At 37.3% G+C, this 14,983-nt stretch overlaps 1 protein-coding gene across 8 annotated transcripts in view; it reads left to right on the top strand.

Annotated features, from left to right (window-relative positions):
* The window catches only part of LRRC49 (leucine rich repeat containing 49), a 167,028-nt gene that overhangs the window by 17,960 nt on the left and 134,085 nt on the right, over positions 1-14,983 (top strand). For all 8 annotated transcript variants that reach the window (XM_037047154.1, XM_037047156.1, XM_037047153.1 and 5 more), the window contains one exon: positions 2,360-2,426. In XM_037047154.1, the coding sequence (XP_036903049.1) occupies positions 2,360-2,426 (67 nt within the window). The remainder of the gene's footprint in view (positions 1-2,359; positions 2,427-14,983) is intronic.

Raw genomic sequence — 14,983 nt, 5'->3', positions numbered from 1 at the left:
AAGTTAGTATAAAACTTTACAGAATTTGGCCTCTGATTCAGAGTAAACAGTCAGGTGATTCTTAGGTAGTCTTTTTTAAAAAAGTTATTTTGTTGTTATTCAAGTACAGTTGTCTGCATTTACCTGCCATCCCTCCCCTGATTTCATCCCCCCCTTGGTTTTGTCTATGTGTCCTTCTAGTTGTTCCTGAAAACTCTCCCCCTGTCCCCCCATTACTCCCTCCCTCTCCCCTCTGCTTACTGTCAGATTGTTCTTTATTTCCATGTCTCTGGTTATAATTTGCTTGCTTGTTTGTTTTGTTGATTAGATTCCACTTAAAGGTGAGATCATATGGTATTTGTCCGTCACCGCCTGGCTTATTTCACTTAGCATAATTCTCTCTAGTTCCATTCATGCTGTTGCAAAGGGTAAGAGCTTTAGGTGGGCTTGTTGACAGTGCTCTGAAGTGACATTGAAGGGACATGCAGTTATCCCTTTGCCTTCTTTTCAAGATATGGTTAGCAACACTGAGTGGTGCCCTTTTTTCTACATTCACATATCATAGTTTCATAAAATTGTTTTTATATTGTAGTGTGTTTAAATTGTACTTGCATATTTATATTTTATTATTTATGTTTTCCCATGTCATTAAATATTCTTTGAAAATATAATTTTAAGAGCTTCATAATCTGTGTGAGTATATATGTAATAATTTAATATTTTCTTTTTTTGATAGACATTTACATTGTATACTTTTTCTATGATAACTCTGTGGTGTATATTCTTGTCCATTCATCTTTGTCTGCATCTCTGATTATTTCCTCTAGAATAGGCTTTAATATTTTCAGTTAGGTAGGTGAGTTTACCCCACAAAGCTTATATGAGGGGGAGTTGAGATTTGATAAGAAGAAGGCCTGTATTTTAGGAAGTGACTTCTTAAAATGTGGTCCTTAGACCAGCAGCATTAGCATGGCCCAAGAACTTATTAGAAATGCAGATTTGTGGATCCTAACCTGGAAAGTCTGTAGGTGGGGCTCAGCAAGCTATGTTTTATCCCGATGTCCCAGATGATTCTGATACACACAGAGGTTGGGGTATTTTAGAGACAAAATTCTGTGCTTTGTATTTTATTTTTTAAAGATTTTATTTGTTTACTTTTAGACAGAGGGGAAAGCAGGGAGAAAGAAAGGGAGAGACACATCAGTGTGTGGTTGCCTCTTGTATGCCCCTTACTGGGGACCTGGCCCACAGCCCAGGCATGTGCCCTGACTGGGAATTGAACCAGCCACCCTTTGGTTCGCAGGCCCGCGCTCAGTCTACTGAGCCATACCACCCAAGCTGTGCTTTTTAATTTATAGCAACATTTCAGTTTTTCAAAAGATGGCAAATTAAAACTTCCAAATGAATATTCAGAAACTGAGTGAGTCCAGTAGAAAGCATTTAGGTGGTGTTCATTTTTGTCTCTGTGGTAAAGAATCCTGTTACAAATATCCCTGTACATAACACTCATCCTTTTAGTTCTGTCTTCATTTATTCATTCAACAAATACTTTCTGTGTGCCTACTTGGTGCCAGGTACTGTCATGAGTCCTGGAGATAGAGTAGAGAACATATTGAAGTTTATGACCTCTTCAAGCTCACATTTTGGTTAGAAGGAGAGTGTAAAAAAGGAAACACGTAAATAATATAAATTCAGGCAAGGATAAGCACATTGAAGTCAATGAAAGCAGGCAAAGGAAAGAGTGGTGGGGATGGGAAAGAAAAGCTATTCTTGATAGGGTCATCTGGAAAGGCCATTCTGAGCAGATACTTGAGGTGAGACCTGGATTATGTGAAGGTGTGAACTGTGTGAAATCCTGGGGAAAAACATTAAGGAAGAAGCAATAGCAGGCTTCTTCCAAGCAGAAATGAATTTGTGAGGCTAGAGATGGCAAGAAAGCCCCTGAGGCTGGAGCAGAACGAGCAGATGAGCCTAAGCTAGGGAGGAGATAAGGCTGGAGGAAGTCAGCAGCAGATGAGTTAGTTCCTTGGGGATTGAGGTAAGAAGTTTGGGTCATATTCTGAGGTGAGGGGAAGTGCTTTGAATAAGTGCCTTGCCTAAGATTCTTAGAAGAATTGCTTTCTTCTAAAGATACAACTTTTAAGTGAGTGGACATGTCCTCTAATAGGACTAATTATTTAACAATATAATTAAATTAATGGAAATATGTTTTTATTTAATATAGTTATATATAAATTATATATTTATATAGACAGATATAGCTATTTCCATGTCTATATTTGATTTATAGGGAATAAATTAAAATGAGTCATGCCTTAATATATTTTGATTTACAATACTTATGATACAACCACATTTCTATTCTTATTCCGATTTTCAGAATCAAGAAAATCTCAAATCTGGAGAATCTAAAAAATTTAGATGTCTTGGACCTTCATGGAAATCAGGTATTATAAAAACGTTTCATTTCTTTCTTCTTTGAATAAAAGTCCAGAAAATTTGACATTGTAAAAGTTTTAATACTTCCATTATGTTGAATTTTTAAGAGTTACTTTACACCCTGGATGGTATAGCTCAGTGGATTGAGCGCGGGCCTGGGAACCACACGATCGTGGTTCGATTCCCAGTCAGGGCACATGCCAGTTCCCAGCAGGGGACACATGAGAGGCAACCATACATTGATATTTCTCTCCCTCTCTCCTTCCCTTCCCCTCTAAAGAAATAAATAAAATCTTTAAAAAAAAGTCTTAAAAAAAGAGTTACTTTACCATTTAACTGAAATACTAAGCCTATTTGTATAAGATTTGGTGATTTGTCACAGTAGATGATACATAAAGCATGAAAAATATTAACAGTGAAAGGACAGCAAACTCACAGTTATTAACAACCACACCTAAAACAAAAGCAAACCAAGAGGACAGCTAAATCAGGAGTGGAACCATAGAAATGAAGAACACATGGAGGGTTAGCAACATGGGGGTGGGAGGAGGAGAAGGGGGGAGAAGGCACAGAAAATAGCATAGATGGTAGGTAGAAAATAGATAGGGGGGAGGGCGAGAATAGTGGGGGAAATATAGAATCTAAAGAACTTGAGACACGTGGTTATAAACTAAGGGGGGGAGAATGGTGGGGGAGGGAGTGTGTGGGTGGAGGGGAATGAAGGGGGGGAATAGAACAACTGTAATGGTATAATCAATAAAATATATATTTTTTAAAAAATTCCTAGTTATGGTAATTTTGTTCCTTATTTGTTTTTTATTAACTTATCTTTAAGATATGCATTATCCGACCCCCACCCAAGAACTAGAACATGGCTACTGATTGCCTTCTACCTAGGCATGCCGCCTTTATTTCGAAATAGCCACTCTTTGGGGTTTGCATTTATCATTCCTTTATGAGTTATTTGTAGTTGGTTTTATTACATATATGTATGCCTAAATAATATATCATTTAGTCACACTGTCTTTTAATTAAAAAAAAGGTATCAGTGTTGTCATCTAGTTTTTGCTTTTCAGATACAATATTATATTACTGGAATTTACCTTATTTTTAAAAGATTTTATTTATCTATTTATTTTAGATGGAGGGGATTGGAGGGAGAAAAAGAGGGAGAGAAACATCAATGTGTGGTTGCCTCTTGTTGCACCCCCCGACTGGGGACCTGGCCTGTAACCCAGGCATGTGCCCAGTCCCTGGTTCGACTGGGAATCGAACCAGGGACCCTTTGTTTTGCAGGTCAGCACTTAATCTACTGAGCCCCACCAGCCAGGGCTGGCATTCATCTCTTTGATTCAGTAGCTGTAGTTTATTAATTTGTTGTATGTTCCATGATGTGGTTAAACAAAAGCTGTTTATCCAATTTATTATTAATAGACATTTGGGTTGTTTCCTTTTTTTGTTTTGCTTTGTTTCCTACTGGGAATAGTACTTTTAAGCATGTTCATGCTTAAAAGTACTTGTACATGCTTCTTCCATATACCATATGTGCTCTACAGTATACTCTAGAAGTAAAATTGATGGGTGAGGTTATTTAAATGTCTAACTTTAAAAGATAATGCCAAACCGATTTCCAAAGTGGTTGTGCCAGTTTATACTCCCACTAGTATTACATAAAGGTCCTGTTACTTCACATTCTTTTCAGCACTTGGGATTGTCAGGCTTCTTAATTTTTGCCCATTCAATTTTTATAGTGACTCCTTGTGGTTTCAATTTACATTTTCCTGATAACTATGTGGTCTGGCTCATTATTCTTCTCTTCAGTCAGTCGGTTGTCTGCCCCGTGTCTGTGTCACGTCTTTATCTGGTCTGTTTTGTTCCCCTCCTTGTTCTCATATCCCAGAGCATCTTGGCCTTGTGTTAAGCCTTTGCTCTTCCATTTAATTTTTAATCTTTGAAATGTGAGTATTTACCGAGGCATAGTTACCTGAGCAGAAGGCAAGGCCTCTCCTAAGGTGGTGAGCACGCATTCTGGGATGATGCAGGAGAACCTGCCTGTTGATGAGCGAGATCTGCCACAGCCATTTGCAGTCAAGCAAGCGCCGACCTCAGTGTGATCTCTCCGGGCTTTCTGACAGCTGTTACTCCCGATCATTTTGGTGAAAAGCTAATGTCATTTTAAAAGACCTTGATAGATGTAGATTCTTCCCATCTGCCAGGTTCTAATCTTGTACGGCCACATTGGGTGTCTGTCCGAGTGTGCACCTTACAGCACCGCGCTGGTGGCCTGCTCTGCAGGGTGGTTAGTGTCCCTCTGGCCGAGGGCAAGTTACCCAGTTAGGTGGTGGGGAAGGGGCAGAGGAATTAAAGAGTTTTGTAAGTAGAAGAAAATAATATGCAAAAGAACTGGGACTAAAAGCAAAATGGTATTTTTTTTTTACTGTTTGAGATTGTAGCAGGTATTGAGGAACTTTGAAAGATAGGATGAGGTAAGTCAGGTAGGCCAGAGGTCTTTTATCTTGTGCCCAGGGGTCCCCATCGCCTGGGCCATGGGCTCATACCAGTTCAGGCTGGGCTGCACAGCAGGAGGTGAACGGTGCACAAGCAAAAGAAGCTTCATTCGTGTTTACAGCCACTCCCCATGCCCACCTCTTGTCAGAGCAGGCCACATTAGATGCTCATAGGAGCATAAACTCTGCTGTGAATTGCGCATGCAAGGGCGGTAGGTCACATGGTCCTTAAGAGAATCTAATGCCTGATGGTCTGAGGTGGAGCTGGGTGGTGATGCTGGCACTGGGGAGCGGCTGCAAGTACAATTATCACTAGCAGAGAGGTTTGACTGCACAGAGACTGTAATAAGTCAGTTGCTTGCAGACTCATATCAAAACCCTATTGGTGAGGGGCAAGTGACAATTGAGCTATGTCTGGTGGCAGACTATAATGCTGTCCTCCCCACGACCTCGTGTATGGAAAAATTGTCTTCCATGAAATCAGTCTCTGATGCTAGAAAAGTTGGGGACCACTATTGTAGCCCACTATTTTAAAAACTATCCATGGCTACAAGTGAAACATTTTATGGTAGCAATGTTTTGTTAAGTTTATGTAAAAATGTATATGTGAGAAATAAATATGTGATTTTAACAATTCATGGGCATTGCCCAAGATCTGTAAGAGCACCTGATAGATGTGTAACGTGTCATTTCACCTGTATGTTATGTCTGCGAATTACTTACCAGCCATTATGTAGGTGGAAAATTCTTTGTTCCTTGTTAGATGACCTGTCTTATGTTCCTTATAATTTCAGCATATGTTTGGGATAGTCTGTGTATTAAGATTAAATATCCAAACCACTCAAATTATTTCTCAAGGATCTATAATAAGAAGAAGGAAGTTTTAATGAAAATTTGTGTTTTGTTTCAAAATATCTAAATCCAATAAACAAATATTTGGAGTATTTTGAAGCAAAGAACGGTCTTGGTGAACTTAGGTTTTTAAAAAGTCGGAAGATAAACTATTCAAGATGAAACAATGTCCAGCTCTATAAAAAATAAGGTCAGGTAGTTTAAAAAACTAAAAGAAAATGACATGTATAATTTTTGTCTTTTGAAAATAATTCCATTGGAAATTAAAATGATACTCATTGTACTTGTGAAAATGCATTTGATTTATGGATGTGAAAGTGTTCTGAGAAGTAGACTGGGGAGTGGAACGAGGTGGAGGGAGCTGAAACTGGAGACGAGCAGTTGACAGTCTTATCTGGTAATCTTGGTGAGAAGAGATAATGGCTGGATCTGCAGTAGTAGCAGTAGGGACATGATAAGGGGGCAGACTGATAAATATTTAAAAGGTAGAAACATTAAGATTTAGCAGTGATTATATGTGAGAAGTGAAGAATGCAAAGGGATTGAGAGTTTGAACCTCAATTTCTGACCTAGATTTTGTCTGTTCTACTAGAATGTGTTCTCTTGGTGGGTGTCTTCTTTAACACGGACACAGATAAGCTTCAAGAAGAATCTCTTCTTTCAGTGACATCTTTTCCTGCAGGGAGAGCTTGCCCTTTCTGTGCCTGCTTGCCTGAAAGCATTTATCCTTTTGGTATTGCTGAGTAGGAAGATTGTTTTTATCCGGAAAGAGCAGTCTGGATTACTCTTATTCAGAAACAAAGACTGGAGTGTTGAGCTCTTGGAAGGGCAGATAAAGTGCTTCCCAGATAAGGTCAAGTTAAAGGAGTTCATCATCACTAAGCCCTTACTTATTATGTGAAATGTTAAAGGACTTATCTAAGATAAAGAAGATCAAAACTACGAACAGTGAAATAACAAACTCACAACTGTCAATAACTGAACCTAAAAAAAACAAAAACAAACTAAGCAAACAAGTATAATAGGAACAGAATCACAGAAATGGAGATCACATGGAGGGTTATCGTGGGGAGGAAAAAGGGAGAGAGTAGGGGGAAAGGTACAGGGAATAAGAAACATAATTGGTAGGTATAAAATAGACAGGAGGTGGTTAAGAATAGTATAGGAAATGGAGAAGCCAAAGAACTTATATGGACATGAACTAGGAGGAGGGAATTCTGGAGGGAGTGGGGGTACCAGGCAGAGGGGAATAATGGGGGGAAAAAGGAATGGGACAACTGTAATAGCATAGTCAATAAAATATACTTAAAAAAAAAGAAGCTCTATAGTCTGTCTTGGGATCCTCTCTCTGATCAGTGTGACCCCTAATTGGGCATTTTACATTCCTATCATCTCTTCTTGCTGCAAAGTTTATTAACCAATGAAGAACTATGCTCTCACCCTGTAACACCCTTTGCCTGAAGTTTCAATCATTGACTATGCTTGTGACTTTGTGCACGACTGTAATGAGTAATAGACTAAAAGAATCACCCTAGGATTACTAACAGAAGGGGGAAGACACCCTATGCAGGTCACACAGCAAGTACATCCCTTCATTCTGTATATTTATGTCTCTCTTGAACTCAGAATAGTTCTATTTTATATATTTAAATATTGCTTTCTCAATTATGTTTGTTATATCTATGTTGTCTGTCTTCTATACCCTCATCTTATCTTTTATTCTTCCTATCTCTATTTTTCTTAGTATCTTAGGATAATATCTCCAGCTCATGCTGACATGAACTGATTTTCTACAGTGTTGATTTTGCTTTTTGCTGATTTTATTCATTCCTAATTCTGTTACATATTTATTTTTGAAAGACTTTTTTCTAAGTTTTATTATCTGGTTCTATCATCTGCAAATATTGTGATAACTTTGTTGCTTCTTTTATAATTTTGTCTATTTTCATTTTACATTAGCTAGACCAACAATCTTAGACAAATTTTAAAGCATGATTGAATGTTACCTTTAATTATTGAATTTAACATAAACATATATGGGTTTCTCCTCAAACCTGAATGGAACTAGATTATATTTCTTGAATGTAAGAGAAATAACAACATAGAAATTGCATTATAAATTGAAAACATTTTTTAGCTAACATCTGCTTTGAAGTATTAAATAAAAATATTAAATAATGCTGTGATGGCAGTACAGATGAGAAAATTAATCTCTGGTGATTGTGAAATTTGTTTTTTAATGTTCCGAAGAAAAGTGTTATGTACAGGACTCATTGTTTTTGAACTATGTTACATTGAAAGATTGATAAAGTCCCCACAAGGACCCTGCTTACTTCTGTGTCATGCCCAGCCTCAACCCATTGTGCTGTGCTTGTGATAGATTCTACCATAGTATGGCTTCAAATCACGTTGTGCTCTCACCATCTCATGGGTAGTTTTTATTTACCCTCACCTTACTGGGCCGCTCGGACACCTCTGCCACAGTTCAGTGCTTGTGTGCACCTGCATACTCTGTGATTCTGACCCTCTTGCTCTAATCTAAACAATTAGTGTCCGCTGATTTCATCCTGACTAAACATTGTTTCCTCTCCCAAGCACTTCCACTAATAAAGAATATGCGTCCTCACCCTCCACTGGGGATTCTACTTAGTTGAATCCTTTCCAGTCTCTTGACTGCTCTCAGGATGCTTCAGTATCAATCAAATTAGCAAGGTAACTTGGTATCATTTTTTTCCTTGCTTTTTTCTTTCACAGGGCAGTCTTCCTGGGTCAAAACATTGTGAGCTAATGACGTGGGCTCACAGTAAGTTTCTATTTGGCAGGTAGTACATATACTTTTTGTCACTTTCATGGGACCAGGCACAGTGTTAGGCTCTTAGGGATGCCCCAAATGATGGACTTATTATTTGATAAAATTGACTTCACATATTTTCTGTGTTCCTTTAGTTAATTTTCTCAAGTTAAATTACTTCATATTATCTACAACAGAAGAAATTAAAAATAGATTTTTATTTTTTAACTGAAGCCAGCTTTATTTTTTTAAATTAAATTTATTGGGAAGAGATTGGATAATAAGATTATATAGGCTTCAAGTTTACATTTCTGTGAAACATGACCTGTATATTTTATTGTGTGCCCACCAACTAAAGTCACATCATCTTCTGTCACCCTATATTTGTCTCCTTTTACTCTTTAGTAGCAACCCCTCACCTCCCTTCTCTCTGGTAACCACCCTACTGTTGTCTGTGCCAGAGTTTCAGTTTTATGTCCCACATATGAGTGAAATCATATGGCCCTTAGCTTTTCCTGACTAATTTCCCTTAACATAATATTCTCAAGGTCCATTCATGTTGTTGCCAATGGCGGTATGTCATCTTTTTTATGGCTGAGTAGTACTCCATAGTATATATGTACCGCATCTTCTTTATCCAGTTATCTATCAAAGGAGACTTTGGTTGTCTCCATGTCTTGGTTACCTTATATAATGCTGCAGTAGACATGGGAGTACATATATCTTTGCAAATGAATGTTTTTAATTTTGGGGGGTAGATACCCAGAAGAAAGATTGTTGGGTCATATGGTAACTCTATTCTTAATTTTTTGAGGAACCTCCATACTGTTTTCTATAGTGGCCGTACCAGTTTACATTCTCACCAGCAGTGAAGAAGGGCTCCTTTTTCTCCACAATACTTTCAACAGTTGTTATTACTTGTCTTGTTGATAATGGCCATTCTAACTGGTATGAGGTGGTATCTCATTATATTTTCGACTTGCATTTCCCTACTAGCTAGTGAAGTTGCGCATCTTTGCCAACATCTGTTGGCCGGTTGCAGATCTTCTTGGCAGAGGTGTTTGTTCGTGTTCTCTGTCCGTTTTTTAATTGGGTTGTTTGTTTGGTGTTGAGATTTTTCTGAATGTATTTTGGATATTAACCCCTTGTCAGAGCCATTATTTGCAAATATCTTCTCCCATTAGTTTGGTTGCCTTTTTGTCTTGTTGGAAATTTCTTTTGTCGTGCAGAAGCTTTTAGTTTGATATAGTCCCATTTATTTATTTTTGTCTTTACTTCCCTTGTCTTTGTGGTCAAATTCATAAAATGTTTTCTATGATCGTGGTCCAGAAGTTTAGTATGTATGTTTTCTTCTGTGTATTTTATTGTTTCAGATCTTATATTTAGTTCTTCAACTTATTTTGAATTAATTTTTGTACATGGGGGCAAGTTGTAGTCTAGTTTTATTGTTTTGCATATAGCTTTCCAATTTTCCCAGCACCATTTATTGAAGAGGCTTTCTTTTCTCCATTGTATGTTTTTGGCTCCATTGTTAGAAATTATTTGCCCGTATATATGTGGGTTTATTTCTAGGCTCTCAATTTTGTTTCTTTGATCTGTGGTCTGTTTTTCTGCCAGTACCATGCTATTTTGATTATCATTGTTCTGTAGCATAATTTGAAGTCACGTAGTGTGATACCATCAGCTTTGTTCTTTTTTCTGGGGATCACTTTGGCTATTTAGGGTCTTTTGTGGTTCCATATAAGTCTTGTGACTTTTTTCTATTTCTTTTAAAAATGCCATTGGGATTTTGATGGAGTTTGCATTAAATCTGTATATTGCTTTGGGCAATATGGACATTTTAATTCTTCCAAGCCATGAATGTGGATTATGTTCCCATTTCCTTGTGTTTTTTTCAATCTCTTTTAGTAATTCTTTATAGTTTCCTGTATACAGGTCCTTCATATCCTTTGTTAAGTTTATTCCTACATATTTTATTTTTGTTGCAATTGCAAAAGAGATTTTTTTCACTTGAAGTTTCATTGTAAGTATACAGGAATGCAATGGATTTTTGTATACTGATTTTGTACAAATCCTGCAAGTTTACCATATTCGTTTATTTTTTCTAGTTTTTTGGTGCAGTCTTTAGGGTGTTCTATATAAAGAATGAGGGTGTTCTATATAAAGAAGTAAACTGCAAAAAGTGACACTTTTACTTCTTCATTCTCAATTTGGATGCCTTTTATTTCTTTCTCTTGCCTGACTGCTTTGGCTAGGACTTCCAGAACTATGTGGAGTAAGAGTGGTGAGAGTGAACAGATTTGTCTTGTTCCCGATTTTAGAGGAAAAGCTTTCCGTTTTTGACCATTGAGTATGATACTGGCTGAGGTTTATTAATATATGACCTTTTGTTATGTTGAGATACTTTTCCTTCTGTAAGCATCTTTATTGAGTGTTTTAATTATAAATGGATGTTGTACCTTATCAGATGCTTTTTCTGCATCTGTTGATAAGGTCATGTGATTTTTATCTTTTGTTTTGTTAATGTGTGTATTACATTTATTGATTTGCATATGTTGAACCATCCTTATGCCCCTGGAATGAACCCCACTCGATTGTGATGCATTATTTTTTAATGTATTGTTGTATTTATTTGCTAGCCTTTTGCTTAGGATTTTTGCATCTGTATTCATCAGAGATACTGGTTTATAGTTTTCATTTTTACCTTCATCTTTGCCAGGTCTTGGTATCAGGGTTATGTTTGTCACAGAAGAAGCATTAGGACACATTGCCTCTTCAAATTTTTTGGAAGAGTTTGAGAAGGATAGGTATCAAACATTCATTGAGTGTTGGTAGAATTTACTAGTGAAGCCATCTGGTCCTGGACTTTTATTTGGGGGGAAGGTTTTTGATGGTTGTTTCAATTTCTTCACTGTTTATCAGTCTATTTAGATTTTCCATTTCTTCATGATTCAGTTTAGGAAGGTTATATATTTCTAGAGACTCTTCCATTTCTTCTAGGTTATTGAATTTAATGGCATATGATCCTTCATAGTACTCCAGTATGATCCTCTGTATATCTGTGATTCTGTGGGAACTTATCCTCTTTCATTTCTGATTTTGTTCGTGTGAGGCTTTTCTCATTTTTCCCTAGTCAGTCTAGTCAGGGGCTTGTCAATTTTATTACTCTTTCAAAGATTCAGCTCTTGTTATATTAAATTTTTGTATAGTCTTTTTCTCTATTTCATTCAGTTCTCTTCTAAATTTTATTCTTCCTTTATTCTGCTGACTTTGGGTAGCTTCTGTTCTTCATTTTCTAGTTCTTTAAGATGCAATGTTAGATTATTTAGTTGAAATTTCTCTTGTTTCCTGAGCTGGGTCTATAATGGTATAAACTTTCCTCTTATTACTGCTTTCACTGCATCCCAGAAATTTTGATACGTCATATTGTCATTCTCATTTGTCTCTATATATCTTTGATCTCAACTTTTATTTCTCCTTTGATTCAGTCATTTTTAGTAGTATGCTGTTTAATCACCACATATTTGTGTTTTTAATTTCCTTTTTGTATTGACTTCTAATTTCAAAGTGTTGTGGTCAGAGAATATGCTTGGTGTGATTTCAGTCTTGAATTTGTTTAGGCTAGTTTTGTGACTACACATATGGTCTATCCTTGCAAATATTCCATGTGCACTGGAGAAGAATGTATAATTTGATGTTATAGAAAGGCTCTGTAAATGTCAGCTGTGTCCATATGATCTAATGTGTCACTTAAGGCCAATATGTCTTTATTGATTGTCTGTTTGGATGGTCTGTCTAGAGCTGTCAATGGAGTATTTATTTCCCCTAGTCTGATTGTGTTTTTGTCAGTTTCTCCTTTTAGTTCTGTTAGTAGTTGCTTTATGTGTTTCGGTGCTCCCTGATTGGGTGCATATATATTGAGGAGTGTCAGGTCTTTTTGATGTAGTGTCCCTTTTATCCTTATAAAATGTCCATCTTTTTCACTTCTTACCTGTGTTATCTTGAAATGTATTCTGTCAAATATCAGTATGGCTACACCTGCTTTTCTGTGGATGCTATTTGCTTGGAGAATCATTTTTCTCCCTTTCACTTTGAGTCTGTCTTTGTCTTTGTGGTTTAAACGTGTCTCCTGAAGGCAGACAATGTTTTGTGTGTGTGTTTTTTTTAAACCCAGTCTGCTACTCTGTGCTTCTTTCATGGTGAATTTGGTCCATTGACATTTAGGGTGATTACTGGTGTGTGAGGGTTTCCTGTAGCCACTTTATCCTTTGTTTTCTGGTATTTCTGTGCCTCCATGGGTTCCTTATCTCTGTGTTTTTGTCTGCTGCTTTTGTTTTTTGGTACTTTCTCTGTTTCATTTTTTTGAAGTTATGTCTCAGTTTTTTTTTTTTGGATGTGTTTACCATTAGTTTTATAAAAAAGAAAGTTTTCCTGGCTGGCGTAGCTCAGTGGATTGAGTGTGGACATATGAACCAAAGGACTGCGGTTCGATTCCCAGTCATGGCACATGCCCAGGTTGCAGGCCAGTTCCCAGCAGGGGACTCATGAGGGGCAATCATACATTGATATTTCTCTTCTTCTCTTCACCTCTAAAGATAAATAAATAAATTAATTAATTAAAAAGTTTTTAAAATTTAAAAAATGTTAAAAAGAAAGCTTTATATGTGTGTGTGTGTATATATATATATATATATATATATGTCCTTTTTTTTAATGTGTCTGATTCCCACCCTCCTTCACAAATTCAGACTTTTTCTCTCCTCTCCTTTTATGTTTTATAGTCACAAATTATTCCTGTTATGCTGTAAGTTTGTTGGTGATCTTACTTATAGTTTTGTTACTTTTTGTTATTTGTTTCAAGTAGAATAACCCCCCTGAGTATCTTCTGCAGCGGAGGTTTTCTGGTGATGAATGCCCTCAGTTTCTGCATGTCTGGGAAAGTCTTTATTTCTCCTTTATATTTAGAGGATAACTTTTCTGGATATTTATTCTTGGCTGGTAATTTCTCTCTTCCAATTTATGGAGTTTCTGCTGAGAAGTCCAATGATAACCTAGTGTACTCTCTTTCCTTCATAGATTACTTTCTTCTTTTCCCTGGCTGCCTTGAGAATTCTTTCTTTCTTTCTTTTTTTTTACTGTTTTTTTTAATATATTTTATTGATTATACCATTACAGTTGTTCTATTCCCCCCTTCATTCCCCTCCACCCTCATACTCCCTCCCCCACCATTCTCCCCCCCTTAGTTTATAACCACGTGTCTCAAGTTCTTTAGATTCTATATTTCCCCCACTATTCTCGCCCTCCCCCCTATCTATTTTCTACCTACCATCTATGCTATTTTCTGTGCCTTCTCCCCCCTTCTCCTCCTCCCACTCCCCTGTTTCTAGCCCTCCATGTGTTCTTCATTTCTATGGTTCCACTCCTGATCTAGCTGTCCTCTTGGTTTGCTTTTGTTTTAGGTGTGGTTGTTAATAACTGTGTGTTTGCTGTCCTTTCACTGTTCATATTTTTCATCTTCTTTTTCTTATATAAGTCCCTTTAGCATTTCATATAATAAGGGCTTGGTGATGATGAACTCCTTGAACTTGACCTTATCTGAGAAGCACTTTATCTGTCCTTCCATTCTAAATGAAAGTTTTGCTGGATAAAGCAATCTTGGCTGTAGGTCTTTGGATTTCATGACTTGGAATACTTCTTTCCAGCCCCTTCTTGCCTGTAAGGTCTCTTTTGAGAAATCCGCTGACAGTCTGATGGGTACTCCTTTGTAGGTGACTGTCCCCTTATCCCTTGCTGCTTCTAGGATTCTCTCCTTCATTTTGGTCTTGGCTAATGTAATTATGATGTGCCTTGGTGTGTTCCTTCTTGGGTCCAACTTCTTTGGCACTCTCTGAGCTTCCTGGATTTCCTGGAAGTCTATTTCCTTTGCCAGACTGGGGAAGTTCTCCTTTATTATTTGTTCAAATACGTTTTCCACTCGTGGCTGTTTCTTTCCCCCTTCTGGTACCCCTATAATCCGGATGTTGGAACGTTTAAAGATGTCCTGGAGGTTCCTAAGCCTCTCCTCATTTTTTTGAATTCTCATTTCTTCATTCCTTTCTGGTGGGATGTTTTGTTCTTCCTTCTGGTCCATTCCATTGATTTGAGTCCCAGTTTCCTTTCCATCACTATTGGTTTCCTGTGCATCTCCCTTCATTTCAATTAGTTTAGCCTTCATATGTTCCTCTAATTTGTGACTATGTTCCTCTAATTTGTGACTATAACCTACCAGTTCTGTGAGCATCCTGATAAATAGTGTCTTGAATTGTGCTTCTGAGAGGCTGGCAATTTCTCGGTCGCTTAGAGTTATTGGCTTTGGGACTTTGAGTTCTTCTTGCACCATCTTTTGGGCTGTTTGTGCCTGTTCCGTAGCAGGATC

Source organism: Sturnira hondurensis, unplaced genomic scaffold (assembly GCF_014824575.4).
Source record: "Sturnira hondurensis isolate 20B ecotype Veracruz unplaced genomic scaffold, ASM1482457v3 Scaffold0005329, whole genome shotgun sequence".
NCBI lineage: Eukaryota > Metazoa > Chordata > Mammalia > Chiroptera > Phyllostomidae > Sturnira > Sturnira hondurensis.
This window is presented reverse-complemented; position numbering and strand designations above follow the sequence as displayed.